Below are 23,405 nucleotides of genomic sequence, written 5' to 3' on the forward strand. Positions count from 1 at the left end.
CTTAATAACTTGTCCAATCCCATTGTTTAAATGTTGTTTGATATTTGGACAATAAAATATTTTGAATTAGATACACATGATAAAAATCCATGAGCTTGATCAATCATTTAATGTTTTTATATAACCATATAAAAGGACCAGACATTAAAATAAGGTGATGTTGTATGAATGGCAATGACACAACTGTCCCCCAAAGTTCAAATGAAATGAATGCTAACAATTATAGGCAGCTGTAAAGCCTTCAGCAATAAGAAAAACCCAGGCAGTACAGTTGCCTATGAAAATCCAAGCAAGATCCTAAAAATATGAAACAATGTTTCCTTTGATAACCTGTACTAAATTGATTTTCTTATGTGCCTTCACTGTTGATTATTTTAGTTTTCTATTTTTTTTATTATTTGACATTGTCATAATATGTACTAAGGGAGATAATTCAATAACACTTAGATTGAATTTTGTTAAGATAGGTGATCATTAATTATGTGTCTCTATTGTGTAAATATTAACATTTGTTTTCCCAAGTCTTTCTTCTATGAATTAGTTTGTTGCAATTTAAAGAATGTTTACTACTCTCCTCCAAAATTAGAAAGGTTTTTTTTTAAAGACTTGTTATACATTGATATATATAAGAATTTGATTATATTTTCTAATGTGACTTTTAAACTTTATGTAATAAAATTATAAAAAGAAAAGTAGGGGTAAGTGAACATCATTTTTAACGACACTACACAAAAAAAATTCAGGAGATTCAAAATTTCTGTCAAAAATTCAAAAACAGGAGGAGCAAACAACCTTAGGATTGATGAAACATAGTACTTCAGGAGTTCAGAGGATGTTTTGTGGTTTTGCCAAAGGTTGCATTTATATTTAAGAATTGAATGCTTCTTTTTGTAACTTCATTGGGGTGTAAAAGCGTTGACTGAAGTACAAGTGCAGGAGCGCTTCATACTAAAAATGTGCGCACGGTCAACGCTTTTACAACCCTATGAAGTTACAAAAAGAAGCATTCAATACTTATAATTACATTTTTTTTTAGCAATGATCATGAAAACACGAATTTTATTATTGTTTTATTTAATTCACCTGTGCACTTTATTGTGAGACCACGTGTTATCATGAATGAAAAGTTTTATTGAGCAATGCAATTGCTTACGAAATAACATGTGATGTGCAGTCAATAGCCAATCAGAATAAAGTATCATAATGAAACATACATCTAATGTAATTATTGTTATGTAAAAGTTATATAGTCTGAAGATCATGTTTGTCTCACTTGACGGAGTAAAAAAGAGAGACACAAGTATGCTGTTTCTGGCAGCGTCATCAAAGTATAAGTATGATCTAAGGTCTAGTTTATGGCGAACCACAAGTGGTAGGTCAGTTATATTTAGTATATATGTAGTTGCATTAGCATTAGCACATTTCATTCCCATGGATATTATTTGTCCCTGCCCCCCTCAGTCATGGTCTATTTACTTTGAAACTTTTGCTTAGTTATAAACATGATCTAGTTTGTGGTTAGGTCAGTTTATGGGGAATCAACTTCAATCTTAGTACACATGTTCCCTATGATATGATCTTTCAAATTTTAATGCCAAATTATTTTTTTTACCCAATTTCATGGTCCATTGAACATGGAAAATGATAGTGGGAGTCGCGCATTAATGTACCATGGACACATTCTTGTTATGTCATGCATATGTCATATATTTTGTCTTTTCACAATTATTCACATTTTGCAATGATTTCATCTTTGTCTCTGTGATTCTCCTTTTGATATTGGTCCCTTCTCTAGATCTTTTAAATGAATTGTCAAATATTGAACTACAAAGTTTTATGGTCTACATATATATATGTATTGTAGAAAGATTAATGTTCATGATGTAAAGACCAAAAAAAAAAACTTATACGAAAATCAAAACAAATAGTTAGTCACTATGACAACACCTCAAGGTTAACATGGTTAAGCTGTATAGAAACTTGTTCTTTAATATCAAATGGGCCATTCTTTTCAGTTTAAACTTTGATGAAATAAGCACATTGTATTTTTTGCCTGATTAAATCAAAATCTATACAAACACATATTTTAACAAAATACCTAGAACACTAGTTTCTAGTGTTTTCCTTTCATTAGTAATATTATAACGGATTATAATAAAGAATTATTTATTATTTGAACAAAATGTACTTCAGAGATAAATATCTTTTTAATCTCAGGGTCTTGTCTGAAATTGACAATTTAAATCTTATATATATTGGAAGTTTTGATTTAAACCAGGTGTATATAACATAGAGAAATCCTTCATTCTAAAGAATAGTGAAAGTTTTATATAAATTCTGTACAAATCGGTTGAAATTTGGATCAACTCAATGTTATATAACATGGCTGTGAATCGATACTGACACCTTTATCTGGGAAACATATATTATACTTTTTAAGTAAGTGTCTTTATATATTTATTCCAGTTCTGAAAATTCTTTTGAGATTTAGCTGCGTTTATCATGCATAATTTGTCTCTGTTGTCCTTTGAACAAAACGATTAAAGCAAATGTATAGGGGCAAACCAGGTTTTTACTTGTAAAATCTTATAAGTTTTATATATATGTATATTCTGAAATTTTTTTGTGATAAGTTATCCCTATTGGTCTTTGGACCAAATTATCAAAGCAAACAATAAACATGTTTAACCAACCAACCAATCAATCAATCAATCAATCAGTGCATGTTTCCGTCTCATGTGTTTACTATGGAGTCCAAGATCTCATTTGTTTCTTTTTCGCTTGTTTCAAAAACCCTATCCAACGTGTTTAACCAACCAACCAACGTGTTTAATCAACCAACCAACCAATCAATCAATCAATCAATCAATATGTATGACAGTTTATTTATTACAGTATATTTAAAACAATATGGAAAGAAAAAACTCTCAATTATTCAAGATTTTGAATTTTAATATTTTTCTTACATCTCTTCTCAAAAAAAAAATCCACATGTACTCTGAAACTACAAGTCCAATCAACCCCAAAACTTGCAGTCAGCAGGGCATACATGTACTAAAGGTTCATAAAACAACGTGGTGCAGATATCTGTCAAGACTTTTCCTAGAGAAAAAAAATGGCAATGCCGTAAAAATTGCGTGCTAGGTCCGTAAATCTCAGTGACATCTTACAATAAAATGTCTGCTCCTAGATTGAAATACTAATCTGTGTTACAAACAGGTGCTGAAAAATGTACATTATCAGAAAATAATCCTTAAATGTGTATTCAAGTTACACTGGGTCAATTAAATCCAAAACATGCACTGCTGGTGAACTGTGATCAAAATGTCAATTTCCTACAATGACAAAAGAAATTACATTGTGTACATTCTGTCTCTATACATGTTGTCTGTTCAACTTCCCAACCTAAAGAGAAATAAAAAGACTAAGTTTTCGTTATTATAAACCCAAGTCACGTGATGTCTCCTCAATCTGGCGCGCGCTGGACCTGAAATAAAATAAAAACTTTCCAAACTAAACATGAAACTTCTCCGGTAACAATGATATAGACCCCATACAGAAACAAACAAACAAACACCACCCCCCACCCCCTCCCATTCAATCAATTTCAAAGGGGGAAAGACCGCCTCCAATTGCTTTTTAAAAGCAATTGATTTATATTTATTATTATTATTCTTCCGCCAAACTTTGACAAATTTATACGCGTTAACCGTAAGACGTGTCGCTTTCATGTTCACACTTTGTATCGGTGTCATGAATACCTATCTGGAACTCACCCTGTGAGTCGAAATATTTTGTCTGTTCGGAGTAATCCCTCCGAAACCAAAAAACCTTGTTATCGTTCAAACACCGTAACCGTAAGAGGTAGAAAAAAAGCGAAGGGTGAAATTTGTTCAGGACCAGACCCTGGTTCTTCGTTACATTTGGATCAAAAGGATTCAACGACTCATGGTAGGGTTATGCCCCTATGAAAATTAACCGGTGTCGGTTGACCACCAAAACTCAGAAACCGTAAGTCGTAGACACCTAGGATCTTCACCATTCATCATCAATTCATGTATCTTTGAAAAATACCTCAAGGTCAAATTTGTATCTTGACCTTTGACCTAACACCTTGTTATGGGATAATCTCAGAAGCCATTATACTTACAGAAGTTTTGAATAGTGGAAAATGTTTGGGTCATTAATGCGCAACTTTGTTACATTTTGACCAAAGAGATTTGACCTTTCTGTAAGGGGCATAACCCCTGATTTAGGTTTCTGAAAAGACAAAATCAGCTTTTACTACATAACCAAAGGTCCTAGACCCATGGGGTCTTCAGCAATGACATTGGGGACTAATGACCTTGACAAAGGTCAAAGGTCAAGGTCATGTCCCAGATAGCGAATTATGTGTTTTTTGACCCAAACACTGTTTTCCTTGTGATCACAACTCCTTCCCAACCGTTAAAGATTACGACAAATTTATTTTATAAAATTGCTCGTTATATCCTTCGCATGATTTATCCAATTTCGACCGAAGCAATATGAACGCTCCATATGAGAGTTATTTCCCTTTTTGTATTTGAAATTTTGAAATGTATTTTAAACTGGAACACCATAAGTGATAGAGACCTAGGATCTTTTGATTTGAGGTCCTTGGTCCAAAAAAATGAAAATTAGGTCAAGGTCAAAGGTCAAGGTCGTATTTTAGATTTTTATTTGTTTTTGATTTCCCTATAACTTTGGAATGGTTATAGATACCGAAAATTTAAGTAGTGAAAAATGCTTGGTACTTCAAGGGGCAACTTTGTTACGTTATGACTGTATTGGTTTTACCATTATGTAAGGGACACAACCCCCATTTATGGTTTATAAAAAGCCATTATTAGGCAAAACTCTTAAACAAAAGGTCCTTGACCCATAGGGTCTTTTGCAATGACAGTGTGGAGCAATGACCTTGACGAAGGTCGAAAGGTCAAAGGTCAAGGTCATGTACTAAGAGGCAAATTATGTGATTTTGGCACTATTTAAAGAGTTTTATGTGTTTGAATTCCAACCAACCAACCAACCAACCAACCAACCAACCAACCAATCAATCAATCAGTGCAGGCATGCATGTGTCCGTCTCAATATTTTGCTTCAATTTTTGTTTCAATATTTGTTTCAATATTTGTTTCAATATATGTTTCAATATTTGTTTCAATATTTGTTTCAATATTTGTTGATTTATGAAAAATTTGTATTTTAGAGGATCTTTGATTTTGTGATTTGACGAAATCTTCATAAAAGTTGTAAAAAATTTGTACTTCATTGAAAGTTTAAATTCCTAGTTAATCTGTACCTATGAAATCCTTGAAAACTGAATCCACAGTAGTGCTACTTTAAATATTTAGACTAATAGATCAGATCAATTGATGCCTTTGTATATTTAATGGACAATAATTAGTTACTGAACATTGGATAAACACTTGACGTTTTAACTGTCCCACACAGGAGATGGTATAACGAAAAATTCATAACTTCATTGTCTATTTATGTTTGAGATTCATAAAAATTTTCAGAGATGTATAGAGGGAGTGTTTAGATTTACTTTAAATTTTTAATTCTTACATCAGTACGCAGATAAATATTTTAGTTTTGTTTCTGTGAGCATAAATCCAACACTTGCAGTAGTATCAAGGACTAGGGTAAGGAGAAATTAAGTTATAAATATAAGTAATGTAAATCAAGAAAGATGACACTATTTATACTTTAAAAATACATAATTGAATTAAATGTGATTATAATTAGCCTTCATTGTGATATATAATCCAAAGTGATTTATAAGTCTACGATTTGACAAGAATTTTAATTGAATGTTGATCTGAATAAAAAGAAGCTTAGGTTTAAAGTCAATTTTGATTGAAATACAAAGTATAAATTATGATGGTGTAGTGTTTTAAAGTACTGAGTTATTTGGACTGTAAAATAATGGAGGAAATGTCTGAGTCTGACATGTGAGTATTTAAATGTTATATGGGAACAATTGCTATATCTCTTCTACAACAAAAGTTGGCACAACTTCCTTTTTAAACCAACTCACCCCTTTCTTTCATGTGAGTCTATAGCTACCAAGGGGAGTTCAAGAAGAAATTGTTTCCTCCTTTTATTCAGAATTCAAGCAATTTTCCATTATCATTATAATATGCAATTATCTTAATACCTTTCCCAATTTTCACTGAGATTAACCCCTCTGTCCCCAATCATGCCTGTACTTATGATTGCAACCACCATTCTTTCATAGTCCATATGAACCTCCAAATGTTTTATAGCCCCATCGTAGCATTTTACCCTTGTCTGTACCTCTTAAAGTTGGTTTCCACCAAATGCTTATTACAACAAAACACAGATCTAGTTTGAACTTTGGTGGCGTCACTTTAACCAATTTAGAGTTCTGCCCCTTTACAAATGGCAAAATTACTGATTTTTTGTTTGTTTCTGTTTTTCTAACTTTATTTGCCTCAATCATACAAAAGAGTCATAAATATTTTGTAATTACCTTAAAAGAATTAAATTCCACTTTCATTCAAACTGCCTGTATGATAGATTTAAGGCTCAGACATTTTAAAATATTTAAATCATTCCCTTCAAACTTTTTGTTTTTCATCATGTTACCGAAATCTATGTAAAACTATAACAGTGCTTTAACAAAATCTCTTTAAAACTTGTGTTATAGATAACATTTATTTATAGTCCCATTAGTAAATTTGAATTGTGCTGTAGAAACAACATCTACCTAAGAGTAGGATACAGTTAAAAATTGATATATATGCATATTAAATCAAAAGCTATTGATCAAGCAATGGAACAAGTCAAAAACATCTGCTGTATTCCTGGCTTGGTACAGCATACAGGATCTCCTACAAAATTCTGGACTGTTCAGGTGACTTTAAATAATCCTTGTACTTGTTCTTGTACTAAAAATTTTAGAAACAATTTTAACAATGTATATTTTTATGCCCCACCTATTATAGTAGAGTGGCATTATGTTTTTTTGGTGTGTTCATCCGTTGTTTCGTCCATCCCTCTATCTGTCCTGCTTCACATGCTTCAGGTTAAAGTTTTTGGTCAAGGTAATTTTTTATGAAGTTGAAGTCCAATCAACTTGAAACTTAGCATACATGATATGATCTTTCTAATAATAATTCCAAATTAGCTTTTTTATTCCAATTGCACGGTCCACTAAACATAGAACATGTAGAAAATAATAGTATGAATGGGGCGTCTGTGTACTATGGACACATTCTTGTTTATGCATAAATTTGTAATATTTGTTTTTCACATTTTCCCCAGCTAAAAGGTAAACAGTGGGAATTTCTCGCTACATTGAAGACCTGTTGGTGACCTTCTGCTGTTGTTTTTTTCTATGGTCGGGTTGTTGTCTCTTTGGCACATTCCCCATTTCCATTCTCAATTTTATTGCACATTTAAGCATTTTCAGATGACACCTACCTCTGTTAAATTTAACTATAAAAATGATACAAATCTATAAAGTTTACTTTTATATATTTCCAGATACAAGATGAGACAGTTTGGTATACTGACTGTAGCCAAGCAGTCCATACATCAGCTACAGACACAGACTGGGGCTGAAGAATTCCAGAAACAAATAGCTGCCCTTACTATACAGCTAGCATGGAGGAAATATTACAGGTAATTGTTAGAGAGAGACACAGATTGCGCTTTTCCGAGAAACAAGTGTGCCATGGTTGTGGCATTGAGAAGTCCACAAATTACACAATATATTCAAAATGACCAATATAGCTGCCTCTTATAGGAATCAGTGAGCTTAAAGAAATTATTGAAGATAGTAAAAGAGTTGGGAAAGATACCAGAGGGACATTCAATCTCATTGCCAAACAAATGTGCACAAAACACAACATAGAAAACTTAAAACTGTCAAACAGGAACCCCATCAAAAATTGGGGGTGATCTCAGGTGCTCGAAAGGGTCAGCAGATCTTGCTTCACATAATGATTGACACCTGTCATGTTGCTCATGTTAAAACAAACCTGGTAAATTTTATTATTTAAGGCTTGCCCAGCTCTTTAAATAACTGAAATTTAACTGTCGAGAGTGGAGAAATATCGTAATACACCAGTTATAGTGTAGGAATCTGTTTCTCTTATGATTTTTATCCTTCTTTTTCAAAGATTTTCAGAAACTTTTGTTCTTTATATGCAACATCATCAGGCATTGTCGCCTTTTTTCATGACGTCACAATAGGAAAATTCAGAAGAAAACAAAACATTTAGAAGTCATAATGTAATTTCAACTAATCATTTGCCTAAACAAATTTTTCACTAGTGAGGAGAAATATTTTTCTCACACCGGTCAGAAAATGTGAAAATAGCACAAAAATTAGAGAAACTGGTGTTTCAGGTTGATTCTCATATGAAAAAAACTTTCTTGGGCATGGCTTGTTTAGACACAAGATGATTTTGACCTTGACATTTGACATTATGATTTAGACACTTATCCAGTGTTTCACAATTTGTTGACCTGTAGATGTCTTTTGTGTTTTGCTGTTATGTTTGATTACTGTATCTTCTCTTATGCTTACTTGGTATACTAAAGACTTTTAGTTTTAGCTCAATATCTGATTTGTCCCTTGTACAAATCATCATCTTGATCTTATTCTGATTTTGTCATTTTGTTTGGTTTGGTTGCTGTCTCATCGATTTTTACCTCAAATTCAACTTATTTAAAAGTAAATGCTATTAAAATGATCCACCTTAAAAATCAATTGTTCATCCTTTAGGAGTGTCATGTTTCTTTCTTTCATTGATTTAAAAGCTTTTAAATGTATTAATTACAACCAGTATATTATCGGATTACGATATTCTTTAAAGACCATAATCAAATAAGAGCTTCAATTGTGAAAATCAATATTTAAAAATCAGAGCTTTCATTATGTTAAAGTCCTTATAATTTCATTGTTTCGGAACCCGTAATTTTTTTGTCATAATCCTATAGAAAGTTAAAATCACCTGTTAGTAACTATGGGGTATTACGAGTCGTTATATTAAATTTCTTTTGTGTCTTGTTTTTGTTGGCAGAAGACAGTTTGTTTTTCTTAATAGTTTCCATCATTAGGAATGGGAAATAATCTTAAGCTTCAGGTTAGAACAGTGTTTGCATTTGAAGTGTTTTACATATATATATATTCAACAAACTTTTTTTTTCTTTCTCTTTTCTTGTCTTTCTGTAATATCATATCCATGTAGATGGTAAAAAGTAAAGGTCATTGAAATTATAAAATGTTGAACTGTAGATCTTATTATAGTGAATGTTCCCATGTTAAGATTTATACTAGATCATGTACATTTTTCATGGAATTATATTTGTCATTGAAGAAAGTTATGATATGCATTGTTTGAAAACAACTCTTTCCTTTCTTGAATTTTGAATAAATAAGCACCTTGAATACAAAACACCTCTTTTTTCTGGGTAGAGAACATTTCAACTTTTATTTATGTTTTATTATTTTTCTTCTTTTCTAACAGAGATACATAGATATATTAAGATGTGGTATGAGAGCCAATGAGACACATAGATATATTAAGATGTGGTATGAGTGCCGATGAGACAACTCTCCCTCCAAGTCATAATTTGTAAAAGTAAATCATTATAGGTCAAAGTACATTCTTCAAAACGGAGTCTTGGCTCACAACGAACAAGCAAGCTATAAAGGGCCACAATAATGGCAGGCCCGTAGCCAGGAATTTCCAAGGGGGGGGCTATTTGGACTCATGAACTCGACTTTAACAGTCACAATTTGAACAGAACGTTGACTTTAACAGTGCTTATTTGGTTTCAAGGGGGGGGGGGGGTTCGTCTGAATCCTCCGAACCCCCCCTGGCTAAGGGTATGAATGGCATGTGTAAAACTATTCATACATGTCTGATTTTAGTGTTCAGTATTATTCCCAGATTCTAAAATGCATAATTTTTTGTCAGAGAATCCCTTATAGAGTGAGATGATTTCAGCATTGTACTACTATAAAGATAACTAGATAACAAATTATTAAGAGCAATTATATTTCTCAGAAATTCTTGTATCAAGCAAAATGAATAGGCTGCATCAGATATTGTTCTTCAATTGGAAGTGTGGAGACAGACCAATAAAGTAAAGACAATATTTGCAATATTATGGTTATTTAGAATGAAGATCGTTGCACCTGTGTCTCAATTACATCTAGCTATCTCTATTTTTGTCAAAAGTCTACATACTAAGACATGATAGATCACTACATGGGATTCCCATAATGCAATGTTGTAAGCAGAAGTTGATTTGATTATGGTACACTTCCATTACTGAAGATGGCTGTAATTGTTTTTATTAATCCAAACAAACAATGGCTAGACATAAAGAAAATAAAGGAAGCAACTAGAAATATGAACATTTGTCAGACATCTGCAATGTGAGAAATTCTATCAAAGCGACAACCTTATTAGTGACAATGAATATTCAATAAAAAGCAGAAAGTCTTAGGCTTTGATGAGGCCAAAAATAAAATTAAGATAATTTATGTTGCCTTCATTACTGATTATACCCTTAAAAACTTTATGCCACAAATCAGTTCAACCTTTTTTTTTTAAATTTATTTTCCTGCTCGTACATCGTTTTCTTGTCCATGTTGTCTGAAACATGTAACTAATGTTCTTGGCCAAACAAAAAATAAAATCACCTCATACTTACCAATTAATCCTACAAAGCATGGGTAGGCAACTTCAAAAAAGGAATTTATAAAATGTGTGGCCTGTAGGAAACTTTGGGTTGTAATGGGGGTAATACTATTGTCACCCTTATTAGGGGGGTCACTGTTGCTGAATGGTCAAACAATCAGAAGACTGTGAACACTGAGGTTGTGAGTTTGAATCTAACATGTGGCAGGTGCACTTGACTCCAATCTTTATTGACTAAGAGTGTCTGTTTTCCTAATCCTTCTGTAGGTAGATGGTTTTCCCTATGCAGTCTGGCTTCCATCACCAATAAAAACTGACTGCCATAAAATTGCAATAAATACCAAGCAATCAATCATCCTCCTTAGGTGAATTTGTACTGTGTACAAGAAACCCTTAAAATTATCACCTAGGCATGTCTGTAATTTGGATCCATCGGAACCATTCCTTAATACTGATTAATTATCAATAGCAAATTTATTATTTTTCATCAATTTTTTTATAGATGACATATAGCGCAATAGTGTTGACAGTTGCTAATATCAATCCAGCAATTATGCTCATTAGACGAATTTGTGATGATGTCCATAATTTGGATCAATCAAAAACATTCCTCAATACTCATTACTGATTAATAGCAAATAGCAAATTTATTATTTTTCATCCTTTTTTTTTTTTAATAAATGACAAAAAGTTCATAACTATAAATGAGGAAACATAAAATTACTTTAATGGACTATTTTTGTCAGATGTATCACATTTTTTATTGATTTATACATTTAATTTGAAGCAATTTGTAATATAAGATTGATTTTTACCTAATGATCTGAAAAATTAACGAGTGTTTTCTTTGTCCTTAATTGGTTATATTAATCTGGTTTTAAATTATTCATCATGTTCATAATGACATATGTTTGTTTAAGAAAAAAAAGCTGTCATAAGGGTTGATAACTACTTGTTTGATTTTATGGTAATGATTTTGCCCGATTTTTAATAATCCTTTTTTTCATCAAATTCATCCAGAATTTAGTGCAAATCCGTGGATTTAAATTATTTCATGTTCCAGATTGTAAGTTGCTTTGACAGATGATTTAACTGGATGTATTTTGACAGTTGATGCCAATTATTTAAGACAGTAATAAGATCTAGGGATAATAAATTCATAATTGTATAAAATATACACCTGATTTCAGTATCTCTTATAGTTTTATTACACTACTGTCATGACTGTGCATTAGAAGTTGTAGGGGCATTGGCATTTAGAAAATAACCTGTTTGCAATTCATTTTTATGCTGCCATTGCTAGGTGAAGGGGCATGAAGAGTTATACTTGTCGTCTGTTGGTCCTTAAATTGGTCCCATGGATGCATTCACGATTTATATATTTTAGAGTTTCTCAGATACTTGTATGATTAAGAATTTTAAGATTGTTTTTTTTCTTATTTCAGACGTAAACTTCTAAGGTCATTGACACCAAACAGAAGACAGCTCCATCTGTGGGATCCAGAGGTGATCGCCATGAAACAAAAAGCTCTAGTCAAACAAATTTATGGTCAGTAATCTCCCTTTACATCCTCTCCTTTGTATTATTTAAGTACAAAAAAAATTTACAGAAATTTTTTGGAAGCTGAGATGATCGCCATTCCAAAACAGGAAGTTAATTTTAGGGTTCTATCCCTTTTCGTTAAAAAGAACAATTCCAAAACTTGGACTGCGTAATATTGGTTTTGTTAGTATTAAAACATGATTAAACACAGATTATTCAAATCAAACATTGGGCAGAGGTTCCGATTTGTCATACTCATAGAACTATGTGCCAAGAATTATGGTTTATTTTAGAATTTTTAGAAAAAAATCATATACATTCAAAAACAAAAACAACATATATTTTTTCAAATCATACAAAGGGAAGCAACTCTTGAATGAACTGGAAACAAAGATTTATATAATTCATTATAACTACAAATTAGAAGGATTATCAATTTTTGTCATTTTACAAACATTTCTGCCACATTTTCTGTGTTTAATAGTTTGGAATTGATATTATAATGTTTTTTGTAGGTGAAGCACCACCAGTACCTTTTTGGCACCCGGCTCCTAAAAAACCTGCAAGACCTTACTGGTCGAAATGGGTACCTTCAGCAGCAGGTAGGTTGCAAATTTTGCCCAACAAGAATATTTCCCTGTGTAATTGTACAAAGATCTGCAATACATAAAAATGTAACACAGCACAAATTTAACTGACCTTTTTAAGTTCCTGCGAACCAAGCAAACCTGATACATTTTATTTGGAAGCTTGTGTAAACTGCTTGAGTATATTACTGTATTTCCAATAAATCTTATAAATCTAATGTACTTATTTGATTTCATAATCTCAAATCTTTTTTAATATTAACTCTCATTATTGTTTCCTAGAAAACATAAGTTTGACTGAACTTTATCTGATACTACTGCTTCAGTTTAGGTTAAGATGATCACATAACAAATAAATAATTTAGATCATGCTGTGCCTCCATCATGTTGATAAAGTAATTAATATTTTTTATTTGTCTACCACAATCAATAATTTATCTTTAAATTGCATTTGTTAGCTGATAATTTTTTTCCCATGTTTCTCATATTATATAAGTCTTCAAATTTGTTAATGTTATATATATATATGAAAAACAGAAGATACGGTGAACATGTTTTTGTGAGCATAATATTTAATGTAGTACAATGGGGGTCTTTTACCATCTTCATCTTGGATTGTCAAAAAACAGAAAACATTCATTCCAGTTTTTAAATGAAATTATCTTAACCATGTTAACAAAGTTTGTAAATTTTTCACAATTTTTGGCCTCAAAACAAGGATCTGACCTCTAACTTTTGTTTAAATTTTGGCCTAAAAACAAGGATCTGACCTCTAACTTTTGTTTAAATTTTGAAAATATCTAGATGTTTAATGATGTTTTGTACTTTTCAGCCTTGTCATATAATTTTGCTGTTGATCGTTACCACCCACTTGTATCAAAGAAAGGATTTCTTCCTTCTCCATTTATTGACCCTCAGGGATATCCTAAAAACTTTGATTGGAATCCATTAGAAGATGAAGATTTAGCAAGTAAGTACACTGTTATCTCCCCTTTTTATTGTTTTTATATTTGTTTACATTCCTCCCCTTAAAAAGTAGAGTGCTTGTTAAATAATTCCCACTATTTTCTGTTTTCTCCCATGATCCTTTTCTGATGCATATTAAACTGCTTTCACTTTAGTTTTTATCCTTCAGCACTTTAATCAATACTTTTGGAAAATTGAGCTAAAGCTTAGAAAGGGTATGACTATATAAGACATATAAAAGTCATTACTTTTCTCCTGAGATTTCAAAAAGTATTAAAAAAAAATTATGTGTCTTCATATGTTGAAAAGGATAAGTTAAAAGGAATAAAATTATGTCATTTTATTAAGAAATGAGATTTGTGATGTAATTTTGATGAAATTATTATTATTATTTTTACATAAAAAAGATGCTTTATAGCATTATCCCTTAAGAAATTTAACTGACATCAACATCTTTGTACAGAGTTTTTAGAGTTTATAGCTACATGTTTCATGTGTTTGTTTATAGGCTGTTGTTTATGAATATCAAAATATTAATGATATAATCTCATAAGAAGGAAAAGCTTGAAGACAAAATTCAAAAAAAAGTTTCCGATATCGCCAAGACTAATGCTTTGCTTATGTAGGAAAGATGCTATTGATAAATTTATAGTAGTTTTCATTCAGATTCAATCAAGGTGCCAAAAAATTGCTTCTATAATACATTTCTTTTTTTAGGGGGTCGGAAAAAAATTCTTACTTACAGATGTACATAAAAATTGATGTCCTATTTTTTGTTAGAAGAGACAAAAACTTAAATCTTTCCCAACAGGTCAATTATTTTATAAGAAAAGCTTAGAATAAGTTTATATTTTCACATCATGTTCAGGTATTAACTGAAATATTAAATGGTAGAATTTTGATTTAATATGAGTAAAAATTTCTCTCTGCTTATTTCATTTTTGAAAATTTAATTAGCATGAGAATCTTCAAATAAATTTTGGTTGTTGTTAACTTAAAACTTATTTATCATCTAATGCAAATCTTAAATTTAAAGGCATTTATATTAAGTGAAAAAAAGAAAAGGCTGATTTTGATTATGAACTTTTGTAGTATTATCGATTGATGAGGAAAGTAGTACTAGTCTATTTATAAATAGTCGTATAAATAGTCGTAGCACAAGTCGTTGCAGTAGTTCGCTAAGCTACCGAAGAAGCAGTAGTCGATGTAGTAGTAGCTTTAGCAACCATAGACCTAGGAGGTATTAAAATAAAGCTGCTGTGACCTACTTTTGTTTTTGAAGTGTTTTAAAGTAATTTAGGAGATTGAGTTTTGATTAAAAAATTTGAATAGTGACTGTTGTTATCTAATTTTATTTTTCAAAGGTGGTTTTGACTGTTATTTTACCTAACTAGAGTTTGCTTACTAAGACAATGTTTCAAAAAGTTTGATATTTGTTAAGTTTGGTCAACTCATTAATATTTGTAGTTGTTCAGATACGATAATTGCTGCTTCATAACATTTTATGGTCAGCTGTAATAATGGCATTGTATTTGCTGTTGATTGAAACTAACCATTTTTTGCTGCTCTGCCTATACAATATTTAAAGATATTAAAATCAGATGTGATATAATTGCCAATGAAATCGCCTATTTCAGTAGAATAATCAATAAATAAACAAAACTAGCAAAATATGTTAACCAATAGGCAATGGGACAATTATCAACCAGATACCATTTAACACCAAACAGAATAAAGTATAGTTCTAATCCATATAAACCTATTTACACTTTTAGTATTAAGCTGTATCTTGCCTCTGAATGACCTTAGATCGACTCCGAATCACCTTTTGACGTCAAGCAACTATCACTTTTAAATTGTGACTTAAATATTTTAAATTATGATGTCAAAGTTTACGGGAACCTGTGTGATTTTACGTAATGGCGGACAAATTTGCATACAAATGTAAATACGTCTATTGTTTTCTTAAAAAACAATATTTTATTGCTTTTAAGCAGAAATTGTACTAATGAGTATATCACAGAAAACTGGCATTAATATGGTATATTTCATATAATTTTTGTGTAGAGTAAAAAGACAAATCTTCAACTACACTATGAATAACAACTGTTACACCTTATGAAAAACCAATTATATATATAAAAAACAACAACACCATGCCTATATTTGACATTATTTCTTAGGCAAATAGGATGCATGTTTTCTCAGAGAAATAATGTTTTATTCCAAATCCAAATAGACTAAAGCCTTAGAGCCTTTAGTTCTCTGCCATTTATTGATCTATTTATACATGTTATAGTTTGCCTCCAAGCATGTTGTACTATATTCTTTATGATCAGTAAGAAATTATCAATAAATAGATGAAACTTATCAAATGTTATGCAAAATTAAACATTCACTGATTCAACTAATTGCCTTATATCAGTCTATCAACTTTTGATGCGAACATGATAAAATTTGCAATACTGTGACTTTGATACCAAACTTCCAAGGAAAATTCAAATGGCAAAATCAAAAGCCTAATTAACACATCTAATAAGTTGTAAACAACTGTGTCAGTCATGTTCCTGACTTGGTACAGACATTTCCTTATCATGCTCATATATAAAATGATGGATAAAACCTGGTTTTATAGTTTAGTCAAACCTCTCACTTGTATGACAGTCACACTGAATTCCATGATATTAACATTATGATTCACCCTTATTACAAAAATCTGACGGTCTTTTCATTTATCTGCCTCTGGTGTAAATAGTTTTACTTTATTGAACAGTATTAATTAATTTGCTTAGATCCTAGCAAATAAAACTGTTTTCTGTCCAAATCTTATTAGCATCCTTTAATTATCATTGCTATGGGGGTATGCCAATTACTTCAGTAGTTTGTTAAGTGGGTATCAGCTGGATAATTTGAAATAGACATATTAATTGCTACAAAATTATGTTTTGCCTTAAACATTAACAATATATAAAGTTTAATGAACTCCAGGCAAATATATAAATGGGAAATAGAAAATCCAAGTAAAATTATAAGATCTCCTTGTTTTGTGCTTCATAAACATAGAAATTGGGATAAGTTATGTGAACACCTGCAGTATAACTTTTATTCAGGAATAACAAATCAAATTACTGTAAATTCAGATCTTTTTTAACACAATTTTGAATGCCACTGTGAGGGTATATCTCAATAATAAGAACCCACATTCTCATATCTGGTACATATATCTTAATGTGGTACACAACACCTCGACTAAAATTAATTTGGCTTGTTTAATTTTCCTAAAACTTTTGACAAAATATATATCTTTAACCCTTTGAAAAAATATAAAAATTTAAACAAAAATGAACCAATCACTTTATCAGAAAAAATTGATTGGATATATAGCAGTCTGACAAACACTCATTTTGATCATTGAGAAGCTTAATTTTAGCATTTTTGCACCTGTCCCAAGTCAGGAGCCTCTGGCCAGTGTTAGTCTCGTATTATTTTTATGCCCCACCTACAATAGTAGAGGGGCATTATGTTTTCTGGTCTGTGCCTCCGTTCGTTCGTCCCGCTTCAGGTTAAAGTTTTTGGTCGAGGTAGTTTTTGATGAAGTTGAAGTCCAATCAATTTGAAACTTAGTACACATGTTCCCTATGATATGATCTTTCTAATTTTAATGTCAAATCAAAGTATTGACCCCAATTTCATGGTCCACTGAACAAAGAAGAAGATAGTGTGAAGCTTAGGTTAAACTTTTTGGTCAAGGTAGTTTTTGATGAAGTTGAAGTCCAATCAACTTGAAACTTAGTACACATGTTAACTATGATATGATCTTTCTAATTTTAATGCCAAATTAAAGTATTGACCCCAATTTCACTGTCCAGTGAACATGTAAAATGATAGTGCGAGTGGGGCATCTGTGTACTATGGACACATTCTTGTTAATTTTAGTTTCTTGTATACAATTTGGAGTTTAGTATGGCGTTCATAATCACTGAAGTAGTATATATATTTGTTTAGGGGCCAGCTGAAGGACGCCTCTGGGTGCGTGAATTACTCACTGCATTGAAGACCTGTTGGTGACCTTCTGCTGTTGACTGTTCTATGGTCGAGTTGTTGTCTCTTTGACGCATTCCCCATTTCCATTTCCATTCTCAATTTTAATATTTCCTTAACAATACAACATGATTTAAACATTTAGCTGATTTTACAGAGTTATCTCCCTGTAGTGTCAGGTACCACCTTAATACAGATTTTCCTGAAATCTCAATGAGCGATCTCACATGATTTGTCCATTCTTCAAATATCTCAATAATTAATGCGTGCAATGATTTCTGAATTTACAGCTCATTCATTATAACATCAATTAATAATAGTACATTTAATTCATATCATATGGCTTTTTCAATATCGCATCCGTATTAACCCCAGACCCCAATATAATCCCAAGAGCTCTGCTCGAGGGATTATATTGGTTGAGGGTTGATATGGTGTGTAATATTGAAAAAGCAATATCATATACACTTTATTATATACATATACCTCAAGTAGATGTTTTTTTTAAGTAACATGACGTCATACAGATAAGGAGGTTTGAATTGACGTCATATAGATTATAGGTTTGACATAATGTCATACAGATTAGGGATTTGATATTTATAAGCCTTTGCAACAGTGACTGCATTCGATGACGTGACGTCATACAGATTAAAGGTGTGATAAAGCTTTTGCAACCGTGCTGATATCGATATCATCACGGGTGGCTGATACAGCACGCTTGCAATTGACGGTATTACACATACAATTTATCTGTATTTACTACTAAGTATATAATAAATATATTTATTCTGCAAATTAATAAGTAAATTCTATCTAGACTTAAATATCTGATGTTATAAAGGAGAAACATTCCACACTAAATAAGAAAAATTTATTCAGACATATAAATATAAAAAAGAAGATGTGGTATGATTGTCAATAAGACAACTCTCGACAAAAGACCAATATCACAGAAATTAACAACTATAGGTCCCCATACAGCCTTCAATGTTGAGTCCTCTTGAAAATAAAAAATCAATACAAGGAAACAGACAAATTTTTGCCCTCTTGAAACACAATTTAATACTTAATCAAAGTTACTAAATATTTATATTAATAAGTATCAGGTGGCTTAAAAAAAGCAATTTTCCCTGTTAATGAGAAAAATTTATTCAGAGACCTAACTTCCTCTTCAAATTGAAAAAAAAATTCAAAAAACAAGACAACATATATATATATACATTCTTGAAACAATTTTTCATTGAATCTAAAAAAAAAATTTATATGATTTTGTCCTTTTTTTCAGACAACTTAAGAAGTGTGCGAGTACCTAATACTACCCAGTCTAGATCACGACAGTATTCTTACAACATATCACGAGGTGGCAACGGATATAGGTCATCCTCATTTGTCTGATCATGTGATTACAAGTCATGTGACTTTACCAGATTATATTGACAGTAAATTTGTCACATGATCATTGATAACTGTGATAGCAACCAAGACATTTAGTTGATATAGTGATGTCAACTGTCATCTAAAAAGGAGCCAAAATGTTAAAGATTGGACAGAATTGGAATTCCTGTACTTCTTTGGATTTGTAGCATTCATATACAAGACATTTAACAAGATACTTCAGAGTAAAACTTTTATATCTCGCCATACCTGGCCTTGAAGGCATAAAACTTTGCTCAGTGCTATGAGCACAAAAATCATGCTCGAAACATGAAATCCAGCAATTTGATTGGTTTATTTTAGAGTCTGAGTACAAAAATCATGCTTGAAAGTTTTATTACCCAGATGGTTCATTGAATTAAGTCAATTTCATTTTGAAAAAAATGGAAATGTTTGTTTTTCAGAATCTTAAACATATAGAAATATTGGTATAAAGAATTTGAAATTTTGTAATCTTGCTTTAAGCATCCCACACATTTGATTTAAAGGAATAAGGTCATGGCAGGCAAAATAACTTGTTGAAAACCAAAAATATTGTGTGTAAGATGAAAATTATTAACATTTTACATATAATACAGCATCAGCAAGTTATATTTTTATTATCACACTTCATGGGCAGTACTAGTGCTGCGAGTGACTCAGATACATATTTGAAACTGTGTTTCATATACATTTTTATTTATGTATATTTATAGATAGATGCAAAGTGGAAGTTTTATATTCAAGTGCTTATAATAATCAATTTGTGCACTTTCATTGATGATTTTAAGTCATTTAAATTGTAAAGGAATCCTTTTTGACTGGTCATCATGGTTATTGCATTTTAAACTAGACAAAGATGATGTTTTCAGTTTGTTTAATGTTAAAATAATTATAGAATGTTAATCATGTTAACTATGTATAAAGTTTTGCCAATGGATAGAATTTTTTGAATTGTTTTACCAGGCATGGAAAATATATTCCAAAAAACTTTCTAATATTTTTGCTGTTAGTTGCAAACATCACTCTCATACTTCTACTAGGCTATATTATCAAGTACTTTGAGACTTTTCTTTGTCCAAGTCTATCCACGAAGGCCTGTTTTGTTTGGATACTGAAGGATGGAAGGGGGTAAGTGAAATAGCGATCTGACATCTCCTTTAAAAGGGACATATGACCTTTATGAATACTAAAACCAAATACTTCAAACACGACCTTGTGACCTAATAAGTGTGGTAGTACCCTGGGGCCCTTATTATGTTCTGCTATTGAGTGCTACTAGTTGATTTGATTGCGGTTTTAGTAAATATGCTACAGGTATTAAATTATTGTTTTTGTTATTATTTAAATTGATAATGAAATTAAAGATAGTATATAAGTATAGAAAATATTCCATGTTCTTTTATAGCTGTCTATAGAGATATTCTACACCCATGTCTTAAAGTTAAATGCAGCTTTGTCTTTATATTATGTATTTGAAGTTATATGTTCATAAACCTCTTAAAAAATACTGTGATTTTTGCCATATAGATATGTTTGTAAAACCTCTGAAATTTTTTTATCATCTTAAATCACTGATGCTATTTACTGATGATATATATTTGTTGTCAAAACAGGTTGTTTCTCAACTATGCAGAATATGTTAATTTTAATGCTAAAGTACTCAAATGTAAGAAATAAGATATTTTTGTTGATGCTGTTCCAGTAAGCCAGTACAGTGTATCCGAATAATTTGTTTTTTCAGACTCCCCACCATATCATTCAAATTTTAAGGGTTTTATTTTCATAACATTGTTAATTTTAAATTTGAGTTTATCACAATATCCAGAGATATATATGCAAAACTAGCAAATTTCTCTTTCATCTCTAATATTTTGTATTGAATTTATATTGGATACATTTAGGTATGATAAGTGAAAAAATATAAATTATTAATATAGAAAAATAAAGGAAAAATATACCTGTCCATACCAAAATGAAGTTAAAGAGGTCTTTGAAAGAGATTTTTATGTGAATCACCTACAATTATTTTATATGAGCATTTTGTGATATGTAATTTTAGTCTTTCAAGATAATGTAAATACAGATGACCAATTTTACAATATGTCAATTTTGACATTAAAATATGCAAGAATGATGTTATTTATTGTTCTTATATTTAAGGTGAAACACATTTATCACCATGAGCTAGAAAGCCTAGGTGGTTGACTGCTCTTAAAGGTAGGGTACTCAGGAGAAGAAAAACCCTGGTTTCTAAAACCAATACGCACTGCCAACCATGATATACTGAGAGTTGTGCAACAACAGTACACTGATTATTATGAGCTGGTATATAGAAGATTTTAACAAGCTAGTCACTTGTCTAATTTATTCATAAACTTTGTCTTTCTATAGTGTAAACAAAATAAGAACAGGGAGGTGCAGGATATATATAGAGTATATATATATAGGAAGATGTGGTGTGAGTGCCAATGAGACAACTCTCCATTCAAATAACAATTTAAAAAAAGTAAATCATTATAAGTCAATGTACAGCCTTCAACACGGAGCCTTTGCTCACACCCAACAACAAGCTATAAAGGGCCCCAAAATTACTAGTGTAAGACCATTCAAATGGGAAAACCAACAGTCTAATCTATATAAAAAAAACGAGAAACATGTGACTAGTTTGATAAAATCTTCTGTGTGAAGAAAAAAAAAATATCAAGCATTAAAAAAAATTCAGAAAGGGGAAATCCATAAAAACTAACAAAATCATACACTGTCAATCAAGGGAACATAGTCAAAGTCATGACCAAAATCATACACTATCAATCAAGGGAACATAGACAAAGTCATGACCAAAAGCTGAATGTACACTGTCAGTCAAGGGAACATAGACAAAGTCATGACCAAAAACTGAATGTACACTATCAATCAAGGGAACATAGTCAAAGTCATGACCAATAGCTGAATGTACACTGTCAATCAAGGGAACATAGTCAAAGTCATGACCAAAAGCTGAATGTACACTGTCAATCAAGGGAACATAGTCAAAGACATGACCAAAAGCTGAATGTACACTGTCAATCAAGGGAACATAGTCAAAGTCATGACCAAAAGCTGAATGTACACTGTCAATCAAGGGAACATAGTCAAAGTCATGACCAAAAGCTGAATGTACACTGTCAATCAAGGGAACATAGTCAAAGTCATGACCAAAAGCTGAATGTACACTGTCAATCAAGGGAACATAGTCAAAGTCATGACCAAAAGCTGAATGTACACTGTCAATCAAGGGATCATAGTCAAAGTCATGACCAATAGCTGAATGTACACTGTCAATCAAGGGAACATAGTCAAAGTCATGACCAAAAGCTGAATGTACACTGTCAATCAAGGGAACATAGTCAAAGTCATGACCAAAAGCTGAATGTACACTATCAATCAAGGGAACGTAGTTAAAGTCATGACCAAAAGCTGAATGTACACTGTCAATCAAGGGAACATAGTCAAAGTCATGACCAAAAACTGAATGTACAATCTGACAAAATCATACACTATCAATCAAGGGAACATAGTCAAAGTCATGACCAAAAGCTGAATGTACACTATCAATCAAGGGAACGTAGTTAAAGTCATGACCAAAAGCTGAATGTACACTGTCAATCAAGGGAACATAGTCAAAGTCACATGACCAAAAGCTGAATGTACACTCTGACAAAATCATACACTATCAATCAAGGGAACCTAGTCAAAGTCAAATGACCAAAAGCTGAATGTACACCGTCAATCAAGGGAACATAGTCAAGGTCATGACCAAAAGCTGAATGTACACTCTGACAAAATCATACACTATCAATCAAGGGAACATAGTCAAAGTCAAATGACCAAAAGCTGAATGTACACTATCAATCAAGGGAACGTAGTTAAAGTCATGACCAAAAGCTGAATGTACACTGTCAATCAAGGGAACATAGTCAAAGTCATGACCAAAAGCTGAATGTACACTGTCAATCAAGGGAACATAGTCAAAGTCATGACCAAAAGCTGAATGTACACTCTGACAAAATCATACACTATCAATCAAGGGAACATAGTCAAAGTCAAATGACCAAAAGCTGAATGTACACTATCAATCAAGGGAACGTAGTTAAAGTCATG

General features: G+C 31.5%; 1 protein-coding gene across 1 annotated transcript in view; it reads left to right on the forward strand.

Moving 5' to 3' along the window:
* Positions 1 to 21,399, forward strand: part of LOC139502980 (inversin-like) — a 70,381-nt gene extending 48,982 nt beyond the window's left edge. Inside the window, exons 20-24 of the mRNA XM_071292652.1 lie at positions 7,537 to 7,674; positions 12,155 to 12,258; positions 12,768 to 12,854; positions 13,672 to 13,809; positions 19,135 to 21,399. Of these exons, the coding sequence (XP_071148753.1) occupies positions 7,537 to 7,674; positions 12,155 to 12,258; positions 12,768 to 12,854; positions 13,672 to 13,809; positions 19,135 to 19,244 (577 nt within the window). The 3' untranslated portion in view covers positions 19,245 to 21,399. The remainder of the gene's footprint in view (positions 1 to 7,536; positions 7,675 to 12,154; positions 12,259 to 12,767; positions 12,855 to 13,671; positions 13,810 to 19,134) is intronic.
* The last annotated feature ends 2,006 nt before the right edge of the window (positions 21,400 to 23,405 follow it).

This window comes from Mytilus edulis, chromosome 14 (assembly GCF_963676685.1).
Source record: "Mytilus edulis chromosome 14, xbMytEdul2.2, whole genome shotgun sequence".
Taxonomy (NCBI): domain Eukaryota; kingdom Metazoa; phylum Mollusca; class Bivalvia; order Mytilida; family Mytilidae; genus Mytilus; species Mytilus edulis.